Source organism: Phalaenopsis equestris, unplaced genomic scaffold, assembly GCF_001263595.1.
Source record: "Phalaenopsis equestris unplaced genomic scaffold, ASM126359v1 Scaffold000235, whole genome shotgun sequence".
NCBI classification, from domain to species: Eukaryota; Viridiplantae; Streptophyta; class Magnoliopsida; order Asparagales; family Orchidaceae; genus Phalaenopsis; species Phalaenopsis equestris.
The window spans coordinates 870142-893832 of NW_018164677.1; the positions used below are offsets into that span (position 1 = coordinate 870142).

Below are 23691 nucleotides of genomic sequence, written 5' to 3' on the forward strand. Positions count from 1 at the left end.
ATATTGGATCTTCCTATTGCTACTTGGGTTAACTCTGGTTTCATTTGGTATTAGATCTAGCGTAACCCTTGTCATATCCTAGCCCAGTCTTATCTCCTGAGATTTTTCTTTCCCATCTTACATCACCCCTACACACCTTTTACATATCCACACCCAAAATTAAAGCATACCGCCAAGGAGGCAATTGCGAGAACCTGATCAGAAGTTTACCATGGAAAGGATACAACAACAACTCCATTGAGTGCCACAGAGGCTCGATGACATTGAGGAAAGGAGCCAGGGAGGTCACCTATGAGCTTGGTAGCGAGATTTGAGGAGGAGAGGGGATGGAAAGCCTGAATTCCTTCCGTAGAAATGATTCCAGTGGAAAAGAAGACATGCCATAACGCCTTGGATTACGGTATCAGAGGGAGTTGAGAGATGAGGTGCCTTTTTGAGATTTCAGATATAAAAAACCTCTACTTTGAATATTTGATCTGAAGTATCTTAGAAGCCAAGATTTTGAAGTAAAGATGTATTTGCCATCTTTTGACGACCACTGGATTTGGACGAGTACATCGAATGACTCTAGATTGTTGAACTTTTCTGTGAGTACTAGAATGTCCACCAGACATAATGTTGAAATTAATCGCCAACAAATTAAATATGAGCGCATTATTTTGGTTAAAAAAATTGAAACACCCATTCCAGCGTGAGGGAAATTACAAGATTACTACCTTGTCCAAATTTAAACGGGAGCTGCATTGTTTGTACAGATAGAAAGCTATGATTTGAATTGCACCTCTTTTGCTGACTAAACCACCGCTCTAGTTTATTACATGCAGGTTGTGTAGATCTCAGCTTCAAAAATGGATAGACAAACATTATTGGATGACCAGCCCACCTAACAGGCAAAGTCCAACCTTAGGATAGAGCGACAAGAATACACTTGGTGGAGCTTCCAAGCCGAGACTCTCGCTCAAAGTAGAGAATATGTGGAATTAATTCACATTTCTGAAATCCGTCCTAGGCAGGAGGCGTTTTAAGTGCCACAGATTTGGGCATATCGAATCAAATTGCACGACCAGGAGAATTATCTTTTTCATTTATTAGGGAGCTACTGAAAAAATATACAGTGACACCGGAAAGGATGACGACGTCTTGGATGAGCCTCAACATCGAGCCAACGAGAAAGAAATGCTTGTGATTCAAGAGGCGCCGTAGAGAGAGACTCCAACTGGATTAGTCGTGCTGTTCTATAAGATGGTGAGTCTCAAGGAATGGGCTTTCATGCAGAGTATGAGATTGTGGTGCCTCAAGTTACCTTTTTGCAGACATTGAGAGAACCATCAACAGGACTGATATTGAATGCCGAAAAGGCCCATGAGTTTGAAGAGCCGATATTAAACACAGAACAACCTCAAATAAGAGATTGTGAGGATTCTCAGATACATAGCTTACCTCATGAGTTGCCCCTACTAAGGGAGGTTCAACATATGAGAGATGAGGAGCTTTTAAGCTACTTCTGGAAGACCATGTGGAGTCATTTGAGTATTAAATTTAGTTTAGCATTGTACTCACTACCAGATGGTCAAACAGGAGGGATACGCATAGCATTGAAAAGCGCCTTAAAAGCTTTGAAGGAAAGAATATTCTTCAATGAGATTCTGATCGTACTAAAAAAGAAATTGTGGTTTTTCATAAGTGGTTGCTCATGAGAGCGCCTCAGTTTGCTACATATTTCATCCCAGAGTGGATTCCTTCAAACAAACTTATTTATTAGATACGTCCAGTGGAATTTGAGAAGTGGGAGAAGCAATTTATAGATGTCATCGCTCGAGACCTGATTCATGAGAATTCTCTTTTATCTACAGTTTCGGCTCAAATTGTGTCAAAAGAGAATAAATATTTATTATATCAAGATGTACTTTGGAATGACAATGATTACGAAATTATACATGAAGAGTTTGACATTTATGTTATCTTTAGTTGGTTTGACCTGAAATCATACTACGAGAAGATAGAAGTTTCGACGGATGAGGTCGAAGCTCCCCCAATTATGGGAGAGTGAAGCGGGTGCGTTCTATGCAGAGAAGCCTTCTGCTATCCCGCGTATAGGGAGCAGATGCGAAAACCTCCCACGACCATGCATGCTTAAGTTTTTCGCACCTAAACTGAATTGATTTAGGTTTTGTCGATATTATGGAGTCGGCTGATCCTCCCAGGCCACTCCTTGCTATCCTATTATTATATATTTGTGTTTCTGATGTTTATTAGTTTTTCGTGTGTTTTGTATCTAGATAGTCGCCGAAGTTTCTTCTTTCCTTCGAGGGTCATCTCCTAGGATTTTAGGTAGTGCTTTGGCTATATCTAGGCCTCTAAATGGTGTTCATCCTTCCACCAACCTTCCGCACCTTTCCCACATCGATTCTCGTCGCTCATTCCCTGCAACCTCCACCATCGGAACTTCTATTTTTACTATTGTTTCCTCCAGTTCGACATTTCCAGCCACCTCCTTCCCTTTCTAGGCTTGCTGCCGCCCACCATAGCTGACAATTAGGATTCCCTAACCTTCCCGCATTGCTTCCCGCTTACATTCTTCGTCGTCGCCGCCGCCGTCCGAAACCGTTGTAAATCCAAGTGTTTTTGCAGTATTGAACCTTCTCAGCCACCGTTTCCTCTTCCAGACGTGCCACCGCCCCCGACAAGTAACTCTACTGCTGTCTTCTCTCATTCCAGCTCCTTAGGCCAGTCGATTCTTGCTACTTTCTGTCTGTTACAACATCTCCCTTCTTTTCGCTGTCTAGGACAGCAAGCTGACACTGCCTTGCCACTGTTTCCCCACAGCTTTGCACCTTCCCAATCTTGTCTCCACTTTTCCAAGCCTCTAAAGGCCACCATTACCACTTAATATCCACCCTAGCAGTGTTTCGTGCGTCTTGTTGTTGTTATTTTCTATTTTTTGTGTGTTGTGTTGTATTTATTGCTATTTCTATTTCCGTTTGTGTACTTATGATTCCCTATTTGAATTCAACAATAATATTTGATTTTCCTATTATTGATTGTGTTAACTCTGATATTAAGTACACAACTGAGTTTGTTCAACTCGTCTGAAATGTGAGTTGGCACAACCAAATGAGCATAAGTGGTGAGATATTTTGAAAAACTAAAGCCAGCCGTCAACAATCTGGTGTAGCTGCAACTATATTTGTCCTTACTCGATTTACAGACCCTTTTGAAGGTGGAGAAACAATATCACCGGGTGATCGCTACACCTAACATGCATATTTCATCCCCAGGACCAGACAATAAGAGTACACTTAGTGGAAAATCCCAACCAATCCTGCTCGAGAAAAAAAATTGTTTAGAGTGGAGAAAAAGTAGAGCTAGCTAGCACTCCCAAGTTTGTCCTAGCCAAGAAGTGTTTCAAGTGACATATTTTTGGTCACATTGTATCTGATTGCCCAAACTTGAGATAGGTCACTTTCTTTGAGTAGGGAGCAGTTAAAAGAATGAACAATGACATGAGAGAAAAATGATATTATAGATGAGTACAACTTTCAGCCGACGAGGGAGAGATATTAGTGATTTGATGGCTCCTTCAGATTGAGCCTGTGAGAGAAACACCCCCATGATTAGCATTGGTTGTTCTAGATGACAGTGAGTCCAAGGAGCTGATGCCATACATATGACAACCCCAACTAAGTGGATTTTAGGATTATCTAACCTACAACTTGCCTCCTAGGTTGCCACTTTAGATAGAAATGAGAAAATTTTAATGATTTTTGGAAGACTCTTTGGATTAAACCAAATACTAAATTGCAGTCCAATTCAAACTATTTCATCCCAAGCAAATGGCCAAATAGAAGTCGTGAGATACTATTTTGGAAATCTTAGTAGGTAGTTTTTGGATAAGAACATCCGACGGTGGGATCAAGTTCCTTCCAAATTATAAGTTTCTCCTAGCCCGGTAGAATGTCATAGAGCATTAGTTTTGCTTTTTGTGAAATCGTGGAATCACATGTTTTCATGGGATTGTGAGAATTCGTGATCTTGGCAGAGGAACAAGCGCTAATTTTTGAATTTTTTTTCTTTTTTTTTCCTTTTCTATTTTTTTTATTTCCTTATTTCTAATTAGTTTATTTTCTATTAATAAACTATTTATATGTTTTTTTCTTTTTTTTAGAGATTTTATTTTATTTTGAGTATTATGGAGATTGTAAACTCTGATTACTTATTTTAGGAGTGTTGTATCCTCTTTCCTTTTGCAAGTGGTGTGTCATTTCTTGCTCATAAAGTTTTGGTAATCCTCCTCGCTACTCGTATCATGTAACGCAAATTAGCTGCATAACAATAAATTCTGTCGCTTAGCCTCTAATACTAAAGTTAACCCAAACCATAATCGAAACAAAAATATTGTTGCTGCTATTCAAATAGGTTACAACGATAAATCTTAAAAACATATAATATACGATAATAACATAAAAAGACACCCTAGGGCGACAGTGAGATGGCCGGTTAACAAGTGTGAGGGGGCTGGGATGGTTAAAGGACAAGTTAAAAGGGTGTTGTTAGGATTGCGGCTAGGACGACAAGAGGAAGAGGGGGTTGCGGTAGCAGCTGTGGAAGGATTGGGGGTGTGGCGATATTGATGGAGGTTATAGGATGGGCTCAAGGTAGTTACATGAGGGTGTTAGGGGTGGTTTACAGTAGCTGCAGGGATGTGGCAAAGGGTTGGTTGCTGTTCAGGATGATTGGATATGTTTGCGACATCCAAGAGAGTTCCGGGGAGGGATTGGCGGCCGGGAAACAAGGGAAGAATTTGCGATAGCAATAAGGGTGGAGAGGCCTGATAGCGGGGATGTAGGGTGAAGAAAGTGCAGGGAAGATGACAACAAAGCGAAAAAGGGGAAGATACACACCACCTCAGGACGAGTTACAGCTGGAGCACCTTCTCGCCTTCAGATACAACCTTAGAAAAGAAATGAAGGCACTGACAACTGTACAAAACAGAGAACTCGGCAAGAAACTAAACCCTAAAACAATAAGCAACGTATTTATAATAAGATAGGTAGAAGGAGGGGGAAAAAGGGCGTGGTTCCCACCCAATAGCTAGCTGATCGCTCCAGCCTCTTTGTCGGACCGGATCCCTTCTGAACTGGCCGGGTCAGCATTTCAGCATAAAAGTCTGCATTGGCCTCGCTCCAAATGCCTTAGACCTCACTTCAATATGATATATAACATTTATGCACTAGTGATAAGCAATTCAATACATGTTAATATTGTGTTGTTAACCCTCTATATCTCTTCTCTTAGAAAGGATGACTAATGACGTGGTCTTGTACTTTATTGAAAAAACAAATCTGTCATTTGATAAAATCTAATGCTTAGAGTTTTTTATAATTAAATTTTTACCGTGCACTTTATTTTGTCAACATTTTCAAACATTTTTAGTTCTTATTATGACATTTGGTTTTCTTATACATTTTATATGCTTTTTCTGCTTCCTTAAATTTTGTAACTTATTGTGTGATTCAATTGTCACTGATTGGTTTATGCAAAATATATTCTATGAACTGAAAAAAAAATTATCTTTTATTTTTAAAAGGGTTTTTTTGAGATGGCAGCAATTTTTTATAAAGGTGCTTGTAAAGCTCTGGTGGGAAATCTACTTTTTTTAAAAGCTGTTCTGGGTATTATAAATACTTTTTTCAAAAAATTTACTCAAAATTCTTATAGCCTTTACATTTTAGCAGCTCTGGTTGTAAAAATAGTTCCTCATCAAAGAATTTTTATAAACCGGCTAGAACATGGTGGCATAATGGAGGTGTGGAGTGGTGGTGGTCTGAAAAGATAGCAGTGAGATAAGCTGCCCAAAACGACCCTATTTTATGATAAGATATCTTCTAATATGTTGTTCTGAATAAATTCATGTAATTAATTTCCTTTAGCCCTTTATTTTTTATTTTTTATTTCGTAACTTTGATATTATAATATTTTTATACTACGCAATTCTGGTGTTTTGTTTGATTAGATTCACTTTAATTGTTCTGTTAGTTGTAGTTACTTGCCCTCTTAGGGCTAGGAGATTTATGTTTTATCTTACAGGCTTTACAGGTAAAAAGAGATCCTTTCTGTAAAATGTCAAAGCTGCCTGATGAGTGTCCTGTTGAACTTGATAATGATCACTTAAGTTCTGTTAACTGCCTTCGAGAGTTTTGGTACAAGTCACTGAATGCTTTGTTCATTGATGGTCAGGTACGGTGTGTTTAATCATCAATTAAAATTTGATATTTCTTTTTCCCCTTCTGAAAGGGACATACCAATGCAGTCTTCTCTCTCTACTGGTATTTTCCTATTTTCAATTTTTTTTCCATCTTTGGACAGAAATCTAGTTAGTTTTTATAAATTTAAAATTCTACATAAAAAGTCCTTTTTTGTAGTTTCTAATTTTAGTATAAGGTTTTATCGTTTTTAATTTTTTTGGTATTTTTATGATCCATATTCCTTGATGGTGCTTAACAACTGTTTATTGAGCGGGGTTTAGAGTCTGCTGGATGATTTGGAGTTGCATTTTCAAAATTGAACCTCACGTAAAAATATTGATTACATCTACGCAGTAAATTTGTAAGTGAATGGAATTGAGCGTAGTAGGAGCTTGTTTAAATTTGAACGACAATTAGAGCTTATGTGATCATAAGCTAGGTTTGTTTCAAAATATGTTAGTTCTCATTTGGTTTGAGCTCGGCTTGAGTTTTGTTCATATTGTGATTGTCATGTTTTAAATGATCAACTTGTTTGAAAAAGTAGCTGAACATTATCTAGCCAATTAATTATTATCGAGCTATTTATTAGCCAGCGAAATTCTTTTTATTGAGCTTCAATTTGTTATCTACATGAATAAATTTTATGAATAAATTTTAATAATAATAAAACCCTTCATTTTTACCGTCGCATTAAATTGAATTATGAATAAATTTTAATAATTCAAATTCAGCTTGATGCCTTACAACTTTGATTTGCTCAACTCAAATGGAGTCACCATGGCATATACCAGTGCCAATGAGCTTTAATAAAAACTGGTAAAATAGAATATGGTGAAAGAGCTAATATGCTCAATCTATAATTTATAAAAGGTTTGTAGGCTAAAATTTAAAATTACTATTTTACCAAACTTTTATAATGAGAACAAGCTGAACTGCTAGCGTAGATGAATGATCATTTTTCTTGTGTTTATGAAGTTAGTCTTCTTTTGAAGATGTGTAAAAGTGGCACTACCTGCACTTTTTTTAATGATCATGCTATCACAGATGAACCCAATATCGTCATCATATGATATTTCCTGTGAACTACGTTTAAATGTCTAAGTGCTCATTTTTGCATGCCCCACCACTTACTCTTGTTCCGAATTGTTTGAACTGTTTTTTTGTGATATATGAATCAGAATTTAGGCTAGAAGATGCGGATGAAGAAAGCTATTTAGGTATTTGAAAGACTTCACGCCATGAAGCTAATTTTTTTTTCCAATGAACCTTTTGGTTCGTTCCTTGTCATTGTTGTGCTATTTCGTCTTTTCATTATGCTAGAGAAATAATGTTTTTCTTTAGAATTATGAAAAGCCAGCTAAATAGTTATTTTCTGGTAATATGCTGTGTATTGTGCTTCCCTTTTTTAAGTTTTTTCTTTATCAAAGTTATATCATTTGGATTTCTCATGTGATTGAGGGAATGCTATTATTTTCTGTTCACTGAGGAATGATGTTTTCGCAGGAGCGTATCTCAAAATCCATCTTATTTGTTCTTTCCTTGCAATCCCATGCATGTCGACCTTCTCTTATCATCACAACATCAGGTTCTCTTCAACTATGGCAAGCCGGTTTTCTCCAGTTGGCTCCATCTGTGAATGTACTTATATACCGCGGTGATAAAGATGTTAGAAGGATGCTTCAGAGTCTCGAATTTTATGACGAATGTGGTCGTCTAATGTTTCAAGTGCTTTTGGCAGATCCTAAGGCGATTACTGAAGTACGATTTTCACTAGTTTTTTTTTGTGCCTATGTTCTTTTATTTTAATGAATAGTATTTTTTTCCACTTGATTTCATGCATGTGTATGCCTTTTTTCTGTGCACATTTGTCCTCTGTTTGTTTGCTTTTATGTAGGATCCATCGGGCTTGCATGTCTAGGTGCATATATACATCTCTGCCTTTTTTTAACTGCGTGGTAGCACTTGCAATTCATCATTTGAATTTATGGGTTTATTGTTTATAAATCTTTTATTTTGTTTAACTTTATTGGATTTTTCTCCTGGCAGTGTTTTTTTTACTCTTGTTGAATATTGTACAGGACTTGGTTAATATTGCTTGTATTGGCTGGGAATCAATAATAGTCGATGAATGCCAGAATTCAACGATTATGAGTTACCTTGAACAGCTAATTACTCTACACACAGATTTTAAATTAGTACTTTTTAATGGTGAACTGAAGGTAATAAATTACTTTTGTTTCTTTTTTGATTGTTGTAATTTACTTATGTTTATTTATTTATTGAACATGTCAGGATAGCCTTTCAGAACACCGTTTACTGCTCTCCTTCCTCGATTCTGAAGGAACGATGGATGATGGTTTGGTTGGTCTGAAGGCCAATAGTAATGATTCTCCTTTCGCACTTACTAAGTTGAAAAAGAAATTGGCACGCCATATTGTTTTTGAGTCTAAAACAGACTCACCGAAGTTCTTAGAGTACTGGGTCCCAGTTCCACTCTCCAGTGTTCAATTGGAGCAATATTGTTCTACACTTGTTTCAAATGCAACTGTTCTTCGGTCAAATTTAAAATCTGATGTTGTCGAAGCTCTTCATTGTATCCTCATTACTGCTAGGAAGGTAGGTCTTTAATTCGCTCTTCTGCTTTGCTTGTGACGACTCACATAGTGTTAGAGTGAGCTCAGACTCAACTCGTGTTTGACTAGTTAAAAAATATCACTGTTCGTGTTCAGCTCGTTTATATTTCAAACACAAAGTGTGTTTGTGTTCAGCTCATTTGCTTAGCGAGCTATCGAGCTCAAAAAGTGTGTTTGTGTTCAGCTCGTTTTCTTAGCGAGCTGAACACGAGCCGTTCACGAACAAAGAGTCATTTTGACAACCCTAATCACGTAGCCATAAGATGTTAATGATTGGGGCAAAATTTAAAACATCATTTGAATTTAATTTAATAATTTTTATTCTATTTTATTCATTAATACTTTTAATTGATTATAAATCTTTGTAGCCTTGTAGTCAATTAAATTTTTAAAAAATACTACTCATCAAAGTTATATATATAATTGATTAGTAGTATTTCGAGCCAAAACGAGTCGAACACGAACGAACAAATATTGGTTCGTTTTGTTCGTGTTCGGCTCGTTAACTTAGCGAACGAGCTGAACAAAAGCTTCTTAACGAGCCGTTCGCGAACAACGGGCCGTTTTGACAGCCCTATTTACATTGTTGATAACAATCATTGTTTCATTACCTAAGATTATCGTGCTTTATACGGGCCATTATAATTTTATTTGTCCTTAAAATTATTAATTGTCGTTTTTCATTTATAACTAGTATGGTATTTTCTTCATTTAGTTTTTTTTGGCCAGTTGGAATAATACGAACTATTATTAATAGTGCTTATGGTCATGTAATTCATATGGCGATGAAGGAAATATTTTATGCTCTTGCTCTATAAAATTTTGGCATTTTGTGGATTCATAAGATTTTTTTTCACCTTCTTTCTTCTAGGATATGTTTTTTCTTCATTCTTCAAGGATTCAACTTCTTTCATTGAAAGATTTAATAACCATGTGTCGTGACATTTCAACATCATAAAGGTTAAGAATCTATATCTTACTTTCCCGGCCTTTTTTACGCCATCTCCTTCTTTGTTTCCATTTTCTCTCACAAATCCCCGATGAGATCTGCCATTTTGATGCCCATGCTACATAAATTTGGTATCAAGTCTTCCTTCCTACATTGATACCAGAGATAACCTAGACCTCAACGAAAAACAAATGTTATTACTCGAAATGAATACGCAGTTACATGATTGTAGCGAAAAAGAGAAGGCAACAACTAGCACACAACGCTAACGACTGACGAGGGTTGAATTCGAGGTGGATAGAAGGCTGTTGTAAGTGGCTTTCGCTGGAAATGTGGAGGTGGTTTGGGTGATCTGGTGATGGAGGGCTGGGAGACAAAGAACAACAGAAATGTGGGGCTGCCGATAAAAGGAATAGCGGGTGGAGGGGTAGCGGCAGGGAGATAGTGGACTAGGATGTTTCAACGGCCAGGAAACAGTAGGTTGGAAGGGTTGTTGATGTTTGGCGGCAAGGAAAGTGATACCGGAGCTAGTTGAAATGTGGTGTAATACAAAAAGTAAACCTTTATTAATATAGAAATAGTGGTACAACACGACTCAACAAAAGTAAAATGCAATAATAGACAATACCCTAGCTAAAGCTATAGGAAGAGATTCGAAGGTTGTAGCGGTGTCGGTGGGGTGAGCAACGTCGACGGGGTGAGCGGCCATTGGGTAGGTAGGTAATTGTGTGGTTGGTTGTAGGTGGACTGGATGACGAGATTGTGGAGGAAGTAGGGAAGACAGTAGAGTGGTGGAGGAATGTGGGAATGGTTGGTGACTAGTGGAGTGGATGAGGAACGTGGGGGTGGTAGGTGGCTAGTGGAGTGGTATGGAGAAAGAATGTGTGAGTAATAGCGAAGGAGATTGAAGTTTACGACACTACTTTGGAGCAGGATATAACCGAAACACCACTCGTTGTAGGTTACAACCCTAACAAGAGGTAAGAGACTCCACGTAGAAGATTAGAAGACAACTTTAGTAGAACTGCCTCCCACACACTCAGGGGACAACTATTTGTAGCCTCTTACTCCTACACAGAAGGAAAGAGTTGGAAAAGTGAAGAATCCAGAGAAAAGAAACACTCAGAAGACGTTGCAGAAAGTTTGCGAGATAGTCATCTGGATCGCGAAGCATCTTTCCCTCTCGCCATTGTGCATGACCGTGAAAGATTGCGGGACTAGTCCTGTGGGATCGCGACTCGCTATCCTTTGCGAAAGATTGCGGCTCTCGCAAAGTTCTGCGGGGTTCTGGCCCCCGCGGGATCTCCTCGCTTTGGGGTGTAAATAGCTCCCGCGTCAGGAAGCAGGTAAAGGGGGTGGCTAGTGGCACTGGACAGTGGAGGGAGGGCTGTTAGGGGATGGTGGCCACCAGAGGGATTGCTGAAATTGTTGCAGAAGGGATGTGTAAGGGTAAATATTCCTGCGGGATCGTGCTAAAGAGGGAGCACCACTAAGCCCTTGGAGAAGATCGCAACCTTGGACGAGTTATATCCGTAACACTTTCTCACCTTCATATACAACCCTAAGAGGGACAAATAGCTGCTGACGACAAGCTAGATAGAAATCTGAAGTTCAAAAAAAAAAAAAAAAATCAAAAGGTAATCTTAAGCAAGCACACAACAGATTTAAATAATAATAAAGTAGGAAGGGGAGGTCGCTTCCGTTTGGGCGATAAGGCAAGCCTCTTTGGGCGGCAAGCAGAATAGGAAAGGGAGGCCCATCTCCTTTGGCCGACAAGGCAAGCTTGGAGCAATCGGTTGGCCCTAGTTTCTCGGATTGAACCAGTATGTTTAGCCCTTCCACAACATTTAGGCCTGTGATATGTAAGCTATGCTTCAGACTCCCGGCATTGGGGGAGCCTTTGCTTCATTCGTTGAAGCATCCGATTCTTCGTCTGCAATCCTAGCGACACCTGGATCCCACTGCCGACTGTATTGCTTCCCAAAGCATATGAGGATTTTTCTCCACTTGCAAGCATACATGTATATCGATCCGCTCTCTTAGGGGTCCACTACCGAATTGAACTGAACTGAGTCTACTTGTCTTGCTTATGCTGCCGAATACTCCCAAAGTAATCCATGACCAGCTCTACCTGATACGAAGTGAGAGTAGTTTGAACCTCCCCGTTAGTGGCCCTGGTGGTAAGGTATCGATCGTGATATCCTAAAATGCTCTATGTTGTGTCTGTCCCATGTCTGAACTTGGTGTCTCAAACCTATCATCATTTGTTTTCATCAAAACTGGTCCCACTGATGTTGTTCTGCTAGCACATGCAATCTTGGGCTCTGTCGAAGGAAAGGATGATGCACTTCCTATCCTTAGTGAAGCAGTAGGTGTTTCTAAATCTGTCGTGTTGAGTTCTATGATTAAACTTCCACTGCCTCCCAAACAACAGATGACAGACATTCATGGGTATCACGTCACACCAAACTTGATCTTGCATTTGACTCCGGATTGAGAACTTGACTAGACACCTCTGGTCAATGCTTGCCTTGTTCTTCTTTAGCCACGTTGGAAAATATGTTTGAGAATGTCTTTAAGTCATGAGGCCCAACTTCTTCACCATATGCGTAGAGGTCATGTTCTTACTGCTCCCTCCATCGATGATGAGAGTACATATCTTTCCTATCATAGTGTAGCTGGTGTATCTTGTTGTGGTGAATTAGGGAGCAGTTGTGTTTTTTACTAGATAGGGCACCGTGGAGGAGATTAACGACGAGGAGACATCTGAGGAACAGGGTGAGGTGTATCATCTTACACCGGATAGAGAGGTGCTCAAATCCGTGGCATTTAAAGCATTTTCTGGCGGGGATTGTAGTAGATGTGCTACTATTCTTGAGCTTCTTTTCATTCAGGCCCCCTAGAAAATGTGCTATGGTGTGTTCCTATGACTCTATCAAATCATATTTCATCTGCAACTTGTCAAACTGCTGCGAACTCCTCTACTAATAGGTCTCTTTGTTGCAGATGGTGGAGTCTGAGAAACATATCCAGTATTTGTCTCATCTCTTCTTCTGTTCCACTATAAGAAGCCACTCTTTCTCAATTTGATAGCTACAAGCTTCACCCTTTTATCTTCTGACACTTTTCACTTAAAGATCCGCTCAACCCATTGTAAACATTCGATAAAGCCTTTTAGATTCATTCCTCCATCGAACTGTGGTAGATCTACCTTTATTCCAAAATTTCCGTGTTCTCCATAGGTGGTCTCTTCTCTCGGCCTCCTCTAATACTAGATTCTAAAGCATCATGGTCCTTATTTTTATCATTGAAATTATCTCTATGGAAGGAGTTGAAGTTCTCTTCTCTCTTGCCCACTATTGAGGGTAAGTTTTCCCTGAATCTCATCCTCAATGTCTGCAAGCCTTCGCTTAAGTTGACCAATCTCTTTCCGGGTAGACAAGAGCATCTTCTTGGTGGCATGACTAAGATTTAAAGTTGGGAGGTGAAAGAGGGTTTAAAAATTCATTTAGGGTTGCTGATTTTCAAAATCAGCAAGGGGAAATTAGGTTTAGGTCAAAGTTTGACTATGGTTTGGGAATATGAAAGAAAATTTTTGGTGGCGGATGCTAGAAAACTCTAGGATAGGATAGGGATAGACTAGCTCTGATACCAAATGTTGTTGTTGTTAACCCAATCCACAATGGGAAAAAATTTTATTACTTGAAATGAATACATAGTTACACGCTTGCAACGAAAAAGGAAAGGCTACAACTAGCACACAATGCTAACATGCAACGGGGGTTGGATTTGAGGTGGATGGAAGGCTGCAGTAAGGCGCTATGGCTGGAAAAGTGGAGGTGATTGGGGCAATTTGGTGACAAAGTACACCAGATGGAAGGCTGGGAGATGCAGGAAAACATATATGGGGGGTTGCCGATGAGGTATAGTAGGTTGGAGGCGTGGCAGCAGGGAAATAGTGAATTAGAAGGGTTCAACTGCCAGGAAACATGTTGGAAAGGTCGGCGACAAGGGAACAACAGGTGTTGAGGTTTGGTAGCAAGGGAAGAAGGTAGAGGGGTTGTTGGTGGCATTGTACAATAGAGGGAGAATTGTCACGGTATGGTGGCTGCGAGTGGAATTGATGAATAGGTTGCAGAATGTTTGGGTAAATATAAATATTTCTGGGAGATCGAGTCACAGTCGGAGCACTCGAACCCTTATATAAGATCACTCTCTTGGACAAGTTACAGCCGGAGCACATTTTCACCTTCGAATACAACCCTTGAAGAGGGAAACCGCCGAATGCAAGATGGACAAAAATCTAATATAAAAAAAACAAAAATCTAATTCTATAAAAGCACACAACAAATATCTAATAGATGATAGAGTAGGAAACGGAGGCCCCTCCTCTTCTGGCGTCAAGGCAGACCCTTTAGGCGACAAGCATAATAGGAAAGGATAACCCTCTGCTTTAGGTGGCAAGGCAATCCTGTACTGGTCGGCTGACCCTAGTTACTCTGTTTGAGCCGATCGATTTACCGCTGGTAGGTCTACATCAGACATGCCCTGCATCATAGATTGTATGAAGAATTGATTGCATGAACTCTTACCTTATGATGTTTTTTCTTATAAAGCTCTCTGTCTATTTTTTTTCCCCTACTACTAATCGCGTGCCTACAGTTGCTCATTCTCTTTTTTGGATTATTATCCCTCCTCCCAATTTGTTCGTATTCCTTTTCCTTTTTGTTTGAAAAAAAATTAGAAGAAATACTATTGTGTATTTTCCTCTTTCTATGTGCATCTTGACCACTCCATCTTTTTTTTGCAATGTGCTCCATGCACACTATTATTTCTTTCTTTGTTTTCCAAATAATTGCTTAACAACCTATATGATGCTGGGCTCTCTAATGGTTGAACTGGATTGGCCACTTGGATTGGTTCAACCAAGGGGTTACATGAGTCGGTTGACTCTTATTTTGGGGGCTAGGGTTCCCACCCAAGCGGTGCGGGCTTCCCCTCATAGTTATCTATTATATATATTTATTTTTTTCTGTTTTAGGGCTAGTTTTTTGCTTCGAGATTTTTGTCTAGACATCCTCTGACATTTCTTTTCCCTTTCTAGAGCTATATTTGACGATGAGAATGTGCTCCGCCTGTAATTCGACAAGAGGCGTGTATCTTCCCTTTTCCTGTTTGTTTACCTCTTCTTGATGTAGCCTAAGCGCATCAACATCTACTTTGTTTGCAGCCACCTCCCTATTAGCCTGCCTCTTACTGCTACAAGTCTCCGTGACCTGCTCCCCAGTCAAACCCCTCCTCTATTTTATGCCGACCTTCCCCACAACTTCTCATTCTCCTCGATGCTTCCCCAAACTAGATGCCGCCATCTCTCCTAGCCGCTCCTGGTAGCCTGATCCCCTTGCCTGCTATCTCTATTATACCCGTGTGTCCTTCCCCATCTCCTGTGTCAACCCAACTTGCAGAGTCTCATCCATTTGTTGCTACCCATCCCAACTCTCTTAGGATTATTCCCCGGGGCTGTCCCACCTTGCCCTAGTCGATTGTTAGTGTTTGCTGTGTTTTCTGTTATGTTTTGGGTTTTTATTATAACCCCATTGTTGTTTGAGTAATAACATTTTTCATTTCCATCAAAATTCGGGTTAACTCCAATATCTCTATAACACACCTCCATGAAGCACATATACGGATACAGGGACACAGACATGACACGATATGAAATGACGACCTGACATAATTACAAAAAATCAGACACGATGCCCAATGGAATATTTTTTATTTAATAAATTATTAATAAAATATATATTTTTAATATTTTCTACTAAAGACATCACAAACAAATTATGAAAATATTATAGATACTTTATAATGATAAATGCAAATCATAGGATTTATTAAATCCTATTTGTTTAATCATGGGTGCAGCCAAATACTACATAAAAGTGAAATCCTATAGTAAATAAATGAATCCTTCCAAATTAAAAAAACAAACCTTCATCGTGCTTGGTTTGACAATTAGAGAGGTGGGAATCTGGAAAAGTTGGGCTGGATCACGTCGTCGAAGATGAGATTGCTTCGCTTTGAGTGACTTGACGACCTCACGACTTGCTTCAACCTGCCTAGTTTTGAGCTGCTTTGACATAAGGCGGCTCAACTACCTCACCATGCAACTTCAATGTAGGGCGGCTTGACGTAGGTCTTCAATTGAGACTAAGGATTTTTCGAGAATGTTGGAGAGGTGCCGAGGACTGGTCGAGATTGTCGTGGCTTTAATTTTGAGTTGCCACTTGACTTGCTGCTTAGACCTAATGCTAAGAAAAGCGGATGTTTAAGTTCACGTGTCTTGTTACCTTGCTCGATGCCTTATCAAGCTGTGTCCTCCTCAGCGTCTAGTGCCTGGAAGTCTCCGATACATTTTTACTTTTTAGGTGTGTTGGATATGTATCTACCCGTGTCGAGGATGTGTCTAGGACCAAACTCCACTTCCTGTCCTACATGGTACGACACCTTTTTTAACCAAACTCCACTTCCTGTCCTACATTGTACGACATCTTTTTTAACCAAACTCCACTTCATGTCCTAAACATTCTATAAGAAGCGTCTTCAAATTTATACTTAAATAATCCCGAAACTTCATCTATACAATTTTGGTTCATTCTTTCTATACTTTACATTTTATTCATGGCCTTTTTTTGCACTTATCAATTGAAACAATCTCATTGTAAATATTAGATTCCTCTCTTCATTTAGAAAATAATTAACTTCTGAATTCCACGTAAAAGTAGTTCAATCTCACCATGTTATTTACCTTTTATTGCTTTAATCAAACTTGCCCAATGATATCAACCTGTGTAATCCAACTCAAGCTAATCATGTGACAGGGGCACACAAATAACGCCATAGGCGCACCAATAACACCGCGGGTGTGGCGTAGAGGGAGTCGCGAGCTTTTCCCGCAATGTCCTTCGTATGGACTAAACCGGCCTAGACCCGAGAGGGCTAGTCAGCTGTTCCATGAGGGATTGATGCTTCCTTACCATGGGATGGGGGGTCTAATCCTAATTATCCAGGGCTTATATATGTGATTCCTTTTTTTAACGTTTTTAGTTTTTGGCGTGCGTTTGTTCAGGACAGTCGATGACATCTATTTCTCTCTGCGAGGGCTGTATCGAAGGGATTGGGTGGTGCTTCGACTGTATCTCTCTCTCTCTCTCTCTCGATGGTGATTATGTTTCCTATCTCCTTCCACTTCCTCCCCGTGTTGCTCCCGATCGCCGTATCTGACTACAACCGCTCACAATAGCATTCCAATTGCTGTTTTTGGCAGTACTAGTAGCCGCCATTGCCTTCCCCTCCCTTCTTTGCACAGACATTGCAGTTCCAGCTCTCCACCTTCCCGCCATTGTTCCCTCCCCAACCTCACTGTATCGACCGCTGTCCAGCCATCTGTATCGCTGCTATCATCCGGAAAACAACGCATTTGCAGTTTTCTTGCTGTTCCCTGGCCGTTCCAGCCTTTTCCAATGCACTTGCCACCCTCACTGTCCCAGCCATCCGCTTCGCTGCCAACGCCATTCCAACCCCTCCTTTTGCTGTTCCAACCACCTACAACCCATTTCATCCATCTGTGCTCCCCAACCACCTAACGGACCACCACCCATGGATCGAGCCCTAGTTTGAGTTTGTGTCGTGTTTGTTGTTATTTGTATTTCAAGTGTGTTTATAACCACTCTTTTATTTTCAGTAATAATTATTGATTTTCTTACTGTTATTTGGGTTAATTCTAGTATCACCATAAGTTCAAATGAGTAAAAAAGTTCTTTATTGTTTTATTGCAAAACATGAAGTTTAATTTCTATCAATATATTACTATAAAGAAGATTTTTGACCTCTAAAGACTCAATTCCAGTGCTGATTGCTAGTGCTCAAGAGGATCTATACTCTACTGTAATAGGGGTTAGTCGACAATATTGTTGTAGATGAAGTAGCTCTTACTCTTGGCTTCTTTTCCTGGTTTTACATTTGGTTGGATTACTAATTTCTCTTCTTTTATGATAACTTCTCACTAGATGTTATTCCCGTTATTCTCTTCTTTTATACTTGGGATAAAAAATATATGGGATTGGGTCTGTCGGCTTGACAATACATCAGAACTATTTTTTATTTTCAACCTATCAAACCTTCGCTGTAGCTACCCACAGTATTTCATGGTGCATATACTATTTATTCTTTGATATCTCTCATATTGTCATTATCTCCGTGTTTGTGCTTTATACGAGTCATTTTGTCCTTGATTATTGTTTTTGGTTGTTTGGGAATATTGAATCATATGCCTATTAGGGCTATGCTCATTATTCCTCCTTTATTAATGTTAATTTTTTGAAACAAGGCTAAATGTTATAAATCGTACTTAGCATCATATTATTCATATAGTGATGGAAGAGATATGTTTGGTTCCGTTCAGTGAGATTTCAGCTCCTGTGGATGCTTTAGAATTTCAACATCAAACAATTTGAAAAATCACTAGGTTCAAAACTCCATTGCGTTCTCGTTTCCTTCTCCTCTCTCAACTTGCATATTAAATGCACCGCTCCACTGCGTCTACTTCTACACTTTGGGTGTATGTTTTCATCATGAATTTATGGAATGAGGATCTTGTTTAGTATTGGCTTTTACATGCATACCACCCAATTCCTATGTATTTACATATCTAATACCTTAAGTTTGCTTTTATGTTTATACCACCAAAATATTCATGTCACATAAAAATACCACCATTTTAACTCAATAAAAAGTAATATGTACCTTTTCATGCATAAGTAAGGTGGTATGCATGTTAATATTGCAGTTTAGGTGTTAGATATGTAAATACATAGGAATTTAGTAATTTGTATGTAAATCTTTGTTATTTTTAATTTGTACTATATATATCTCTCATTTTTTTATTATAGTTTTCCTTTGCTTTAGTGCTGTGACCATCCTTACCTAGTTGATGGAGACCTACGGGGTTTACTAACCAAAGGTCTTCAAGGTACTGAATTTCTCAATGCTGAAGTGTGTGCCAGTGGTAAACTGCATCTGCTAGGCAAGATTCTTCAGGACATGAAGGATCGTGGATTAAGGGTCGTGATTCTATTTCAGGTATGTAATTTTCCTTTTCTCATTTTCTGAGCCCTCTCTTTGTCTGTGTGTATGTGTGTGTGTGTTCTGTGCTATTGCACAATTTGTTCTTGAAGGTTTTTTGGCTATCAATCGACTGATCTTAAAGGTTGAAACTTGTGCATGGTGGTACTTTTAATTGTTTTCTATCAGTTTGGTCCAAATAGATGGGAAGTGTAAATCTAATTTTACATGCTGAAAACGCTTAGGCGATGTCACCATGAAAGGCTTAGGTCAGAAGCTGTTTCCTAAAACTTCAGTATATGAAGACGAAGGATTTCACTAAAGTGCTAGAATCAAAATGTCTTATAGCTGGAGGCGAGGGTTGAAACCATAGCTTTTATTTATTTTTGTTTGTAGTGACGCTAAATTGTAGAAAATGTAAGAAATGAAGTCTCATTGAGAATGTTTTTATGTAACCTGATACTTTAACATCTTATAGCATATTAACAACTACATCATATTAACAATAGATATTGAAGTTAAATGTAGTAAAATGGTTTGACTTGCATGTAAACTATTTTATATATGTGATTAAACATATGAACAATGGTAAATCTTAGCCCACAACTTAATTGTGCAGATTTTACTTTTGTTTAAAAATGAATGACAAATTTATGATGTGTACAAATGCCTAATGAATGTGATATATAGTATGACAACAATTTATCCTATCGATAATATATATATGGAAAGGTATTTGCGTTGCATCTTCCTTTTCATCTTGAACCAAGAAGTGTTTTTATTTTTTCCCTCACATTTGTATCGTTGCTTCAAAATTTTCCATCACAGAGACAAAGCCTTCTTTAACTTAATAACACACCTAATTTTATTCTTCCAGTAGATGGAACATCCTTGCATTCAATGATCCATTTTATTATTTGGAGCCATTCAATGAACTTATCTGGATCCATGCAACCATCAAAATCCGACAAGTCAATCTCCATTCTAAAATTGTAGTTTCTCTATTGTTTAATATCAAATTACAGGGTATTGGTTTATCATCACTGGAAACTTTTTGGTGGAAGGGCTTCACTTGCTCTTGATCTAATAAGTCACCGTTGTGGATATTAATGACCACTCCGGGTTGTCTTCTTACAAGGGCGGCATTTCTTTTTTGTAGTTGGAGGATTTCCCTTTGCATGGCTTCCATCGTAGGCTCTTGGACACATTTTTGTATGCTTTTCTTAGGAGGCATTGCATTCTTTTCTTCCTATCACAATTTTTGAGTGTAGGGTTGTAGATTAACGATTGGCCGAGAACTTAGGGTCTTGGTGATAGGTGTTGGAGTGGATTTTTGGTGAGGTAGAAATGTAAGTTTTTGAAAATTTAAGGCTAGGTCTAGGAATTGCGATAAGAATGGTTTGGGTATTGAGTTGGTCAAAGGTTTAAGCTCTGTGGATTTTAGTTATATAGGCATAGGAATAAATGTTCAGGGTATTGAATTGGCCGAAAGTTTAAGTTATATGGATTTTAGGTTTAGGCGTAGGAATGACAAATCACTAAAAATTTAGGATTTGCCTGACTCTGATATTAAATGACATCAATTTAGGGCTCCTAGAAGATATGTGAGAACATAGAAATGGGTAGGTAAGTTATAAGATGGGTGACTGGGTTGGGCGGAATGATTCGGCTAAAATCCGGTGTGCATGGTGGCTGGATAGCGAGTCGGCAGTGGAACAACAACAGATAGCAGCGAGTTCGGAGAGGGTGGAATCCTTCGGACTTTCAATGGAGATCATCACCTCAATCCAATCAGGTTACATGCACAACATCTGTGAGAAATCCAATGATACAATACTCCAATAAAGAAAAGAAGTAGAAAATGTCTCCAATAACTTAAAACTAAGAAAAAGTTTTCAAAATAGACAAATAACAACAAATAAATAGCTTCCAAGCAAATTAACCCTAATAAAAATCTAATAAAAGCAAGTAAGACCATTGAAGGAGGTTGGGCCAGCTCTTGGGGTCTGGAAAAGGCTAACTGGTCCAGGACCGATTTCCCTATTCGGAAGGTGGATGCAGATCATCTCCCACAACTGATGCCTATATCAAAAAAATGTTATACTTTTTTATCTCATTTTTTCAATAACTTCGATAAATGTTAGATTGTGTAGTCACCTTTATTCAGACAGCCCGTTTGGTTCCTTATTATTCATCAGTACAAGTATTTCCTTTTTTTTTTAATTTTTTGTTTAGGAGTAAATAATTGCGTACATCAGCAAGTAAATGATTTGTGTTGGATTGCTTTTAGATATTCGTTGCTTCAGTGCATGCCAATTCATGCATGTGTTTATGCAATATAATGAACATAAAAGAAATAAAAAAAATATTTTTTGTTGCATCCTTGTTGAATATCCGCCTACACCTTAAATATCAACCCTACCTCACATTTTAGAATGTGGTGCTATCAAAAGCAACACGAAGGAAGTTGTCATGGCAATTGTATGAGTAAGCTTCTTTATTTTCTTGTTGTAAAACTAATTTTTCTTTTTCCCTTGCATCGTTATTCACCGTTTAAATTTTTTTAACTGTTTTGTTGGCATCCTTCTTGCCGCCACTTTTTCTTGAGCTCGTTATAACTTTCAACCTTTTTCTGCTGAAAGAGTCTAGGTGGACCTGAAAAAGTTTTGCTTGGTGATGTGTTGGATGATTTTCTTGCGCAAAGATTCGGTGTCGACACGTATGAGCGCATTGAGACTGGCATTGTCACGACAAAGAAGGTTGCCGCACTTAAGAAGTTCAATGATAAGGAAACGGGAAAATTTGTATTTCTTATTGAAAAACGTGCTTGTCTGCCAAGTGTTAAGCTCCATTCTGTTGATGCCATTATCTTATTTAATAGTGATTGGAATCCATTGAATGACCTAAGATCTCTACAGAAAATAAATATAGAATCTCAATATCAGTGCACTAGGGTTTTTCGTTTTTATACATCTTATACGGTAGAAGAAAAACTTCTGATGCTTGCAAAAGAAGCTATCATTCTTGAGAGCTGTGTTGAGAATATAAATCGTAATATTATCCATTCGTTGCTTGGTTGGGGCACCTCCTACCTGTTTCAGAAGCTTGATCATTTGCATTTGAGTGCGAAACCAGCTTCTATCTCTGAACCTTCATTTGACAAATTATGTTTGAATGATGTGATTATGGAAATTTTAACACAGTTTCCTGGAAAAATTGAAACAAGCAGAGCTGTCCCTTGCTCTATTCTCACTAGGGCTCAACTGTGTGGTGGAACGTACTCGAGAAATATTGTCTTGACTGGTGAAAAGGAAGGCATCTCCTTACCGGATAAAGATCTGTCCAGTTTCTGGTCAGGGTTATTGGAGGGTAGGCGTCCTAAATGGATGTATATATTTGAGCATTCACAAAGGGTTCGCCGAAGGATTCAGAATTCAAATGGATTGGCAATTCAAGCTGTAGAGGGTGATAAAGTTAAGAGCAAGCGTCGAAAAGTTGACAATAATGTAGACCCAGTCAAGTTGCATGAAATCAACGAAGAAAAGGGGGATGGGCCTGAAGGTATGATTGTTATTGTTTGATTAATCCTCCACTAGCATTTTAATAACCAAGAAATGTTGACCTCATTGTATGTACTAGTGATCTGAATGTTTACAATATGCAATTATCTTATCAATTTTAATTTTTTCAAAATTTAAAAACCTACTGTCTAAATTCGTCTTAATTCTGGACATGGATTTTGAAAAATATATGCACGTTCATGTTGATTTCATTTGACCTTGGGAAAATTTGGAATGGTACTTAGCTTGTAATTTGGAAGTTGTTTTCTGTATTTATATTTTTTGTTTAAATTCCACCTCCACCTGCATCAAAAACCTCCTAACCTTAAAAAAAAAAGAAACCTTATCCCACCCCCTCCTAGTACTTACACATCTTGAACGCTAGTCTTCTGATTAAAAAACTATTATTTTATTCTGTGTTGCTAGAAAAAATATTATTCACACGTGTTTGACAATATTTTTCAGAGAACCATAAGTCTTGCATGCTTGAATCCGAAGATGGAAAACAACAGCTTGAAGACCAGAGGAATCTTCTTATGTTGCTTAGGCCAGAATTGTCAGAATTATGTGACATTCTTGGACAGCCGGTATGCATTTAATATCTTTGTCTTTAAGAGATCATGTCACAATGTGAAACACTCCTTTTTGCTTTCGAATGGAAAGCATGAGTTGTTAATTTGTTTCATTGAAGCATTTATCTTTTGTATCAACTTTTCTAGGAATTATATGGCATTGATTGCAATACTTTTTTGAATAAAATGCACTCTATTGTATGAAAACTTGATCTCTTAAGTAGCAAACTCCTTATAAACTAAATCAATTGGAAGTCACAAAGAAACAATCTGTTAGAAACACCCAAATTTAATAAATCTATTTATTCTTTTTAGCTGCAGAAGCATGTGAGTTTAAAATTTAATTGCCAGCATCAATTTAAGCAGATTAGGAAGGAATACATTCTGCTTGCACTGGCAGCACAATGAGAAAAAAGAGTTGGTGGATTGGAAAAGAAATAAAACAAACTATTTAGAACAGCATTCTATTTTTGAATAACTTGTTACAATTTACTTAACCACACTCTGAAAATGTCAGAGAGGAAAGCATTGGAAAGAAGTTTTAATTGATAATAGCTTGGGAACATAGAATGTAACACTCAATTTTGAAAAATCAAGTAAAATTTTGAC

The 23691-nt window shown here is 38.4% G+C and overlaps 1 protein-coding gene across 1 annotated transcript in view; it reads left to right on the plus strand.

The window, feature by feature from the left end:
- The window catches only part of LOC110023906 (chromodomain-helicase-DNA-binding protein 3-like), a gene marked incomplete at its 3' end in the record, with an annotated part of 53170 nt that extends 30073 nt beyond the window's left edge, over nt 1–23097 (plus strand). The window contains 7 exon segments of the mRNA XM_020723559.1: nt 6088–6237; nt 7749–8003; nt 8324–8464; nt 8538–8861; nt 18795–18968; nt 21593–22511; nt 22976–23097. Coding sequence (XP_020579218.1) covers nt 6088–6237; nt 7749–8003; nt 8324–8464; nt 8538–8861; nt 18795–18968; nt 21593–22511; nt 22976–23097 — 2085 coding nt within the window.
- Nucleotides 23098–23691: the final 594 nt, after the last annotated feature.